Source organism: Neodiprion fabricii, chromosome 4 (assembly GCF_021155785.1).
Source record: "Neodiprion fabricii isolate iyNeoFabr1 chromosome 4, iyNeoFabr1.1, whole genome shotgun sequence".
Classification (NCBI taxonomy): domain Eukaryota; kingdom Metazoa; phylum Arthropoda; class Insecta; order Hymenoptera; family Diprionidae; genus Neodiprion; species Neodiprion fabricii.
Genome location: NC_060242.1, coordinates 12,634,780 through 12,645,372, shown reverse-complemented (window position 1 = coordinate 12,645,372; position 10,593 = coordinate 12,634,780). Strand labels below are relative to the sequence as shown.

Genomic DNA, 10,593 nt, shown 5'->3' with positions numbered 1-10,593 from the left:
ACATCATTTTGATTTTTTGAAAATATGTATAATTATTAGGAAAATCCTCAATATTTCCAAATATCCGCTTGTTTTTTATTTTATTCCATTCTTTAATCATTTTTTCTTTCATAATTATTTTTTATTTTACCCCATTTTTTACCCGAATTACCTTTTTTATATTGAAGACTCCGCGGAAAGACACCAACCCGTACAGCCCGACAATTATAAAACTCCGCAGAAGTCGAAAACCCAGTCGATTTTAAGATTTCCTAAAGATCAAAATACACAGTACCAGATCACTGAATTTTCGACGTCGTTGCGATCCCTGCTGTTTTCATCTCCCATCTCAGCGTGAATGAGCGACGCAACCTGAGGGTGGACACAGGATTTTTAAGCATCCATCGAACGAGAGTGGAGAGGAGTGTAATGCCCGGATTGGCAGGTGATTCATCTGGTGCAGCGGTGTTCGACGACAGAGACGAGGGACAAGTTAATTTTGGTGTTTTGTGTATTGACGGCGTCTTCGTAAATTATGTGAATGTTTGGATGTGTGAATGAATAACTTTTGATGTTTTTTTTTTTACGTGTAGACTTTTGTTTTTACCATTTATCAATCTGTTTATCCGAACTATTTTATATATACTATTTTACCTTTACAATTTTGTCGACCATTTTACGTATGTTTTATTTGTGTTCCATTTGCATGTTATTTGTATGTAGTTTGTTCAACGGAGAGTCAAACTCGTATTTATTATCGTTCTCTTAATATTGACTTGTAAGCCTGTCCATCGAATTCACGTCTTTTTTTTTTTTCTTTTATTCTCACAAAAAAACGAGTAAGTACATTTGGCGCCCAACGTTCAGGCACGAATTAGAGTCGTGTTAAGCCTTTAGGAATAACAACTTAGACATAGAATGACAAACATTGTTGATGGGTAAAAGTAATGCTAATATAATCGGTACTAGGTCGAGAGCAAAAACGCTTAGCCTGCACACTACCACCACATTGGTGACTATTGATAGACGTAGGAAGACGACTCAGTCTATTCCGTTAGATAAGGTCATGGAGGAACAACTCAAACAGTTACGATTGGAGAAGGTGAAATTGGAAAGACTGAAAGATGAGCTTAAAAAACAACAGGAGGATCTTAATTCTCGTAGTGAACTGGCAAAGCAAGTCACCTTGTTGCAAAAAGAAAAGGAAAGTCAAGCGCGAATTTTGAATGAGCTACGCAGAGGTTCATCAAGTCAACAGGTAGATACAACAACTCAATTGATGGGTGGATTGATGAATCATTTTCAATGTTCACAACTTGAGATTAAAGCCCCTAAATTCAGTGACGAAAAGAATCAAAACCCTTTAGAATTTTTAGCTGATTTAGAAAATTATTTTAATGTGAGTAACGTATCGGATATACAGAAAGTATGGGTATTCAATAATTCGTTGATAGGTAGAGCCAAAGTATGGTTAGATTTAAATAAAGATGTGTGCAACACCTATGAAAATTTCAAAAAATATTTTAAATCAGAATTCTATTCCGTGCAGTATCAAGTTAAAGCAAAGAGTAAATGGGCTGCACGTAGATATAAATCACAAGAAGGTACGTTAAAAAGTTATTTTACAAAGCAAAGTAATCATATATAATGATAATCAACAACAGCAGTATCATCAAGTCACACCAAGAGCAAATTTTAATAATCAAATGGCATCACATAATTTTATACTACCAAACACTCAATTGCCACCACCAATAGTTAGTACTTCACGGCATCCAGGCCAACGAACGTTTTACAATAATCAAGGTCAAACTTATCATCATTTAAACTAATCACTGATGCGATGAGCAGAGGTCCTACATCGTATCATGGTTATTATGACTTAGTAGAGGACCTAACAGGGAATATTGTAAATAAACCAAAACAACAACAAAAAAATGACAGTTTAAAATGTCCTCACTTATTAGTATCTATCGGTGGATATACAGTACAAGCTTTAATAGATTCGGGTAGTCAACTAACTTGCATATCAGAAAACTTTTATAAACAATTGTCGAGTCATTTGAAATTGACGGAACTACCAGTGTCAAATTTAAAAATATTTCCCGCATTTGGCAAAACTAGCGTAGGAATTAAGAGACAAATACTTATTGATATGTATGTTGAGCATCGAAGAATGACTTATGCATTTTTAGTCGTACCTAGGTTATCTGTTCATGTCATATTGGGAGACGATTGGTTAACAGTGAATCAATTTATATTAGATTATAACACTGGAACTATTGATATTAATGGACTTCGAGTTGATAGTAGTATTGTATCGTACAGTCGTGTTTCTTCGGAGAAATTCGGGTCTTCATGTGAAGATAATATTACACATATCCAATCGGTAAATCAAAATCAGTACAGGAAGAATCGAGAGGATCACAGTAATCATCACGTGAATCAATTGTCTGAGGAAAGGAATGATGAAGTTAATTTTAATTCTCTAGAGACTCATAACTTACCGAATTTATCGGAAGATAATAATATTGAGTTAAATGTGTGTGAAAAAATTTGCAATGAAAATGTAATGTGTAATGGGAACCTGCCTATTGTAGAGGAGGTTACTCCCGAAATTGTTTTTGAAGACTTGCCTATTGAGGAAGTTACTTCGCATATTATTATTGAGAACCTGCCTATTGTAGAGGAGGTTACTCCCGAAATTGTTTTTGAAGACTTGCCTATTGAGGAAGTTACTTCGCATATTGCTATAGAGAACCTGCCTATTATAGAGGAGGTTACTTCTGAAATTCTTATTGGAAACTTGCCTGTTGAAGAGGAAGTTACTTCACAATGTTTTGCTATTGATAATTTGTTTAATGTGCCATGTAATGCTAGTGATAATGTAATTGTTTGTGATTTAAATGTTTGTGAAAGAGATTCCGATGATGACACAGTTGATCAGTATGAAAATGCTGATGATGAGCTGTGGACTGTCGAGGATTCAGGGGGGTTTTCACGAAAACAGTTAGCAATTAGAACTCGTTCAGTGGAAATTCCAGTACAGTGTGATTTGAATGTAAGTCCGGAAGACCATAATTTCTTTGAGGATTTACGAATGATCGCGTCTCGACTAACGTTACAAGAGGATTGTCAAAGAGAAGCCGTAATCAATTTAATTTTACACCATAAAGAACATTTTTCTGAAAAACCAGGATGCACCAATATATATGAGCATAAGATAAGACTAATTAATGATAAGCCATTTATTCGTAGGTCATATCCCATACCAATAGCATTGAAATCTGCCGTTGATTTGGAAATACGAGAAATGTTGAGATCTGGAATTATCGAGCGATCGATAAGCCCATTTTGTAATCCCCTTCGTATCGTACAGAAGAAAGACAATCGTGTACGTATCTGTTTAGATGCTCGTTATTTAAATGATATAATAGAATCTGACAACGAGTCACCATCTTTAATTGCAGAAATTTTACAAAAATATTTTGGAGTTGAATATTTTTCTAGTGTCGATCTAACACATGGTTATTGGCAAATTTCACTAGAAAGAGAATCAAGACCTTATACCGCATTCTTGCATGGATCAACTCTGTATCAATTCTGTAGAATACCTTTCGGCTTAAAAACTGCTGGGTCAGGCTTTATTCGAGCGTTGAATATAGCATTTAATAACGATTTCACTACATTTTTAACACCATACGTAGATGATTTACTGGTAGCTTCGAATAATTTCAAACAACATTTAGAACATTTAGATTTAATATTCACTCGACTGAAACAATATAATTTCACTCTTCGATTACGAAAATCGACATTTTTTAGTAATACCCTACCGTTTCTTGGATTTATTTTATCAACCGAAGGCGTATCTCCTGATCCCGAAAAACTTAAGATCATTAGAGACTTTGCACAACCAGAAAACAAGAAACAACTACAAAAATTTTTTGGCGTATGCAACTACTACCGACAATTTGCTGTTCGATATGCAACTTATGTGGAACCATTTAGAAACTTATTGAGAGATGATACCGTGTGGAATTGGACTGAAGAACATTCCCGAGCTTATACTGAAGTTAAAAATAATTTTATCAACACCGTGATCCTAAAACATTTTAATCCTAATAATCCGATAAAATTACAAACCGATTCTAGCGATAAAGGAATTTCAGGCATTCTTTACCAAACAAATGATCGCGATGAACAAAATTTGATAGGTTTTGGTTAGCAGATGTTTATCTAGTTGTGAAATCCACTATACTACTACCGAAAAAGAATTACTAGCTATCGTTTATTCAGTTATTAAATTTAGATATTATCTAATTGGTCGAGAATTTGAAATAATAACTAATCATAAAGGACTCACATTTTTGAAGCAAACACCTTTTCCAAATGCCAGATTGATTAGATGGAGTCTCTTACTTCAACAATATTGTTTTAAGGTGAAATATTGCAAAAGGAAAGGACAATATAGTCGCAGATTTCTTTAGTCGTAACCCAGATTGTAAATTTTATGAAGAGACATCTAATGACAAGATAATCGCAGTGTTAACTGTATTTTTATCGCCAGAAGTTTTAAATAACGACCAGTCGTCAAATCCACTAATACAATCGGTAACGATAGATATTGGATTACCAAAGCAGTTTAGACAAATTGGAAAATTACAGCGGGAGGATCCATTTTTAAAAAATAAGTTCAACTCGAGCAATTAAAATAACACTAATACGGCCTATGAAATTTATAATGACGTGTTGTTTATTAGCAATAAGAATAATACCAAATGGAGAATCTGCATTCCTTATATTTTGACCAAAGAATTGATTAGCTTAGTACATAATAAATTAGGACACATTGGTCTATATAAGACGCTTTATTATTTAAAAGAATTTTATTATTGGACAAAGATGGTAAAAGAGATAAAAAAATTCGTGACGACTTGTGATTTGTGTCAGCGTACAAAACATTTGAACTTTGCTATGGAAGGGGAATATCAATTTGTAAAATCCGATAAACCTGGAGATTTGGTTACTGTTGATTTTTATGGTCCCTTACCCCGATCAATTGGTGGAGTACAATATATTTTAGTTGCCCTTGATGCTTTTTCAAAATTTGTCACATTATATCCTATGAAAAAAGCCACTGCACAAATGAGCCTAAAGAAAATTGTTGATTGCTATATTCCCAAGTTTGGAAAACCAAACCGTATACTCTCGGATAACGGAACACAATTTACATCTGGAAAGTGGAAGAATGGATTGGAACAACTAAATATCAAAGTTTGTTATTCGTCGATACGACATCCTCAGTCGAATCCTACCGAACGAGTTATGCGTGAACTTGGAAAATTTTTTAGAATCTATTGTGCAGAACAACACACTAAATGGGCAAAATATATACCGACGATTGAAAAAATTTTAAATGTGACAAATCACCAAAGTACCGGATTTACCCCATATCAACTCCAGTATAATAAGAGCCATACCGACACGATCCAGCAATTGATTGAATTTCCTGATTCACAACCAACTAGCGCAAATTTACAATTAGAATTAGCTAAAGAGAGATTAGTAAAAAATTTTCATAGACGTCGTTCACAACAGAAAAATAAATCGAAAGTAGAACTTAAAATCAATTTCTTAGTGCTTATTAGAGTTCCCGTGCAGTCTAGTGCAATCGATAAAGTTACGCAGAAGTTCTTCCATCTTTTTCAAGGTCCTTATAAGATATCAAAAATTATAGGTGTGAATGCGTATATTCTCGTCGACACTGACGATAAAAATAAGGTGAAGGGTACATACAATCGAACTATGTTACGTCGATATTATCAATCCACCTAACAAATGACGAATTGTTCTACAATTAGGTAGATGCGAACCAACGTACTGTTTGATTGTTCCTTCATTGCTGCAGGAGATTTAGATGTAAGAGAACCTGACGAAATCTAAGATGAATATAGATTAAGAAATTTGTAAATAATTTTATGGTATGTTGTATGCAGTGTAAATGGCCTAGTTTGTAAGAATAATTGTGACGAAAGTGAGTGTTTTTTTTTCACGAGTGATAACCCATCTCATGAAAAAAGGGGGGTAAATGTGACGATATTCTAAATTCGAAATGCCCGCGAAGTGTTGCTGGACACAGCCATCTCAATCCAGGCGTCAGGCGGGAGAAACGGTTGAACGTTTCGAAGACTCTGCGGAAAGACACCAACCCGTACGGCCCGACAATTATAATACTCCGCAGAAGTCGAAAACCTAGTCGATTTTAAGATTTCCTAAAGATCAAAATACACAGTACCAGATCACTGAATTTTCGACGTCGTTGCGATCCCTGCTGTTTTCATCTCCCATCTCAGCGTGAATGAGCGACGCAACCTGAGGGTGGACGCAGGATTTTTAAGCATCCATCGAACGAGAGTGGAGAGGAGTGTAATGCCCGGATTGGCAGGTGATTCATCTGGTGCAGCGGTGTTCGACGACAGAGACGAGGGACAAGTTAATTATGGTGTTTTGTGTATTGACGGCGTCTTTGTAAATTATGTGAATGTTTGGATGTGTGAATGAATAACATTTGATCTTTTTTTTTTTACGTGTAGACTTTTGTTTTTACCATTTATCAATCTGTTTATCCGAACTATTTTATCGATACTATTTTACCTTTACAATTTTGTCGACCATTTTACGTATGATTTATTTGTGTTCCATTTGCATGTTATTTGTATGTAGTTTGTTCAACGGAGAGTCAAACTCGTATTCATTATCGTTCTCTTGATATTGTCTTGTAAGCCTGTCCATCGAATTCACGTCTTTTTTTTTTTTTCTTTTATTTTCACAAAAAAACGAGTGAGTACAATATTCTATTATATAAATCTACAATATAAATATATATAAATAAAAATATATTTATATATATATACATCAATATGTATATATATATATGCGTGTGTGTGTATATATACACATATGTATATTATAACTTGCAATTCACTTTTAAAAATAGTAAAAATTCGAAAAAAAAATTTTTTTTAACATTATTTCAATTTTTTTAAATTATGTGTTACGGGGTAGATTGCGTAGGCTCCGATGAGCGGTAATCGGAGCTTACTCCACGCCCAGCCAAGGTGTTATTTGGCTATTGTAGGGTCCGTTCACGTCGACTATGCACTCGCGTGCTACTACTCCCAATGCAGGAAGGAAATGGAATAGAAAGGGATCGGTATTAAGGGAAGGTAAACGATTTAAAGTATATGATTGTTTATTCGTGGTCAATGCAACGGAGTCGGTCAAGGGAAAAAGGGGTACGGTCTTGATTTAGAGGGATAGGTGTCTTGCTTGAGTGCTGGGATGGATCTGCCGCTTCTGCCGGATGTAGCAGGCAAGCTAGCCGCGAGTTACAGGAGAACCTGCTGACTCGCGAACGATAAGGGTAGATTACAGAGCGTAAGGTAACTAAGAGCGTGGGAAAGGAATATGAAGTCTGGAGGACGTAACACGCCCCCCCTTGGGGAAGAACATTCGGTGAGGGTACGAAATAGAATGTTCGGAAGGAAGCGGAAGGCCATGAAACGTAGTGACTCACTTACAGAATATTACAAAGAAAGGTCTTAAAATCTAGCGCCTAGATGTTAGTGCGCGTTTAAGTGGGTTAGTGTACATTTGAATAAAAAAAAAAATTTTATAAATGACATCTTATCGTACTGAATCACTTACAGAATATTACAAAGAAGAGTCTTAAAATATAGCGCCTAGATGTTAGTGCGCGTTTAAGTAGGTTAGTATACATTTGAATGCGAAAAAAAAAAAAATTTTATAAATGACATCTTATCGTACTGAATCACTTACAGAATATTACAAAGAAGAGTCTTAAAATATAGCGCCTAGATGTTAGTGCGCGTTTAAGTGGATTAGTATTCATTTGAATAAGATTTTCTAAATGACATCTTATAAATGTGGTGGTATATATGATAGATTTAATGTATATGTATATATAATAATGTATATAATGTATATATTATAGATGTATATTATAAACGAAACTTATGCAACCTGCTGATGATTATATTACGGCTGCAGATTATTACGGGCAGAATAAAGCAATGAAAGAATATGATTGCTAATAGCGAAGGGCTTAGCGCCAGACTTCGAGTGATTCGGAGCTATTGTTAAGGGTCTGCTCGGGGAGCAATTTACGCGGCCTAGATATGCCTAGTTCCGTCATTTCAATTTCCGATTGGGTCCGGAGTAGCGACGAAGGGCGAGGAGGCAGGTCATCGGGAAATGGTATTATTTCTAGGCGCGGGTGGTGGATGGCATGGCGCATAGGAATTTGGGGTTTTGTACGACGCGGGTGAGGGGTATGTCGTGTCCTTCCCAATTTGCAGCAAGAGTACAGCCTTGAGATTTTGCTAAATAACGAGATTTTGTAGCAGAAGAAAGCTACTGAGAGGGACGCGAGGCCGATGCCGCTATAACTAAGGCTGGTAGTGAGGCGGTGCATGTTATCTCGCGTGCGGTAATGTGTGCTCAGGTCAGCTGAGCGTTCCAGTATATCATTCAGGGAAACGCTGGTGACTGCAAGATCGTGGGGGTTAATATGCGATGGTTCGCGAACGGGAGGGATGGCAACAAGGGATAAGTCGGTGGAAATATTAAAATCAAGACTGAGGGATACTTGACTTAGATCCAAGGTAACTTTGGGGACGTAGGAGAGGGTCTCGGTAGATTGTGAGCGTTTCGAAGTTTTGAGAGTGACCTCAGAAGTACTAGCCGTACACAGGTCGTCTAGGGTGATAATGCCTGAACCGGAAAGTGTGACACGAGAGGTCTGGTCATTTGGGCAGAGAGTATGAAGAGTCTCAGGAGTGGAAGCTGAGAAAATCCAAGAATTAGATGTTGATAATTCCGTCCAGTAGGTTCCATCGAATGCGGTCAATCTGATGTCACATTGTTTTGAAATTTTTCTGGACGGGTTCAGAAAAAGGTCTACCTCGCAGAGTTTGTGAGTCGACGGTCGGAAAAGCGGTTGTGTCAACTTACATATGAATTTTCCTAAGGATAAAATGCATTTACTAAATTTGGATTCCGAGATTTGAAAGTACGACGCTCGGTTAAGTGCTATAGCTATGTAGTCGCTGCCAGGTTGAATGTAAGCGAATTTGTTATTTGCAGAGTCGTATGTCTGTCTAACGGGGACGGGAAGCAGTCGGTACAGGTCAAAAGCCTCGGAGTTGAGCAACGGAATAGATATCACATAAAGCAGTCTGGGTTCGTAATACGCTATGTCGATTTTAGAGATTCGAATCAGTTCTTCAGCGTAATTCGGATCCATTGGAATAGGAAACTCTATTTGTGGTGTGAGTGACTGGATATGTTTAAGACTGGAAATAATTTGTTCTGGTGATAGAATTTTAGGGTGGACGATACCTTTTTGAGCGAAGAGGATAGCGTTTACTAAGCTGGACAGGTCAAGTTCGTATTCGTTCAAGTGTCGGTCCAGGTCAATTAGTCGGTTAAGTAAAGTCGTTCTGAAGGTATTATTGGCGATTAAGGCTTTTGAAATAGCTGCATCAGTCGAGAGGGCCGTGAGTAATTTATGTTGTTCGCGGTCGTGGCTTATCATGCTGTCGATTTCTTTCCCGTAGACGCCCAACGTTGACTGTACGATATTTGTCTGTTTGTTAAGCAGGGATGCTAATTGTCTGCTGTCGTTGTACAAGTTGTCAATTTGTTGGTTAAAATATTCTCCGTCTTTTACGTCTAGTGTGCCGAATAAGGATTTTGATACGCTACCAATGAAATTAATCGCGCCTCGTGTTCCGCGATGGTGGGCTAATTTAGCAAGTTCGGAGTGAGTGGATTCGCCTGTGCGATGGCCAACTAAATATTCTATTCGGTTTTGGTATAGTTTCATGGTTTTTATTCTATCAGCCAACATTTGAATATGGTCACCGGTGTAACAGTAGTTTTTGGCGACAGAGCATTTACCTTCTATTATGGTTAAGAATTCTGATGTTTGGTCAAGTCGGTCGAATAAATATTGGAGGTCTATGTAGTTCAGCAAAGTCCATTCTTTGTTATATGTACGTAGGTCTTGCAATTGTTCGAAGAAGATTCCCGAGTTCTGATTCAGTTGTTTAATCGCGACGTTAGTCGAATCGTCTGTCTTGCTGTCGAGAGCACTGCACCTGCAACGATATGCAAGAGTATGAGACGTAATGTAACGCGATCGCAGGCAATTTGGTAGCATATGGCTGTTGATTTTTTTTTTTATTTTAATTGCTTTCTTCTTGTGCCAATTTCAATTTATTGAAATGAACGATTTTAGTTTTTCGGGGGGTAATCCAAATTTCAGCGTTGATATTGTTAATTATACGCTTAATCGTATACACTCCTTTATAATGGTCGTCGAATTTGGATGGGGTTTCATTTAGTAGATAGACCTTTTGGCCTGCTTCGAAAGTTTGGCTGTTGACGTTACGGTCGTAATACGTCTTGGAACGATGCTTTGCTTGTTGTAGGTTGGACGCGGCGTGTTTTCGTATGCTGGATAGATTAGCGATTAAATCTAGAAGGAAGGAATCGTAGGAACGAGTATACGCGCTGGCAGGGTTCGCG

General features: G+C 37.0%; 1 protein-coding gene across 1 annotated transcript; it reads left to right on the top strand.

The window, feature by feature from the left end:
- The first annotated feature begins 913 nt into the window (after window positions 1-913).
- LOC124180641 lies at window positions 914-4,207 on the top strand. Its single transcript, XM_046566389.1, has 3 exons — window positions 914-1,378; window positions 1,529-1,583; window positions 2,580-4,207. Exons 1-3 carry the CDS (start codon window positions 914-916, stop codon window positions 4,205-4,207), a joined length of 2,148 nt encoding a protein of 715 aa, XP_046422345.1.
- The last annotated feature ends 6,386 nt before the right edge of the window (window positions 4,208-10,593 follow it).

Excerpts from the sequence above, each read along its gene's own strand:
- LOC124180641 (XM_046566389.1), top strand. The coding sequence starts at position 914 with ATGGGTAAAAGTAATGCTAATATAATCGGTACTAGGTCGAGAGCAAAA. Across the intron at positions 1,379-1,528 it reads ATTTAGAAAATTATTTTAAT|TATCAAGTTAAAGCAAAGAG; the intron begins GTGAGTAACGTA and ends TATTCCGTGCAG. Across the intron at positions 1,584-2,579 it reads TAGATATAAATCACAAGAAG|AGGAGGTTACTCCCGAAATT; the intron begins GTACGTTAAAAA and ends TGCCTATTGTAG.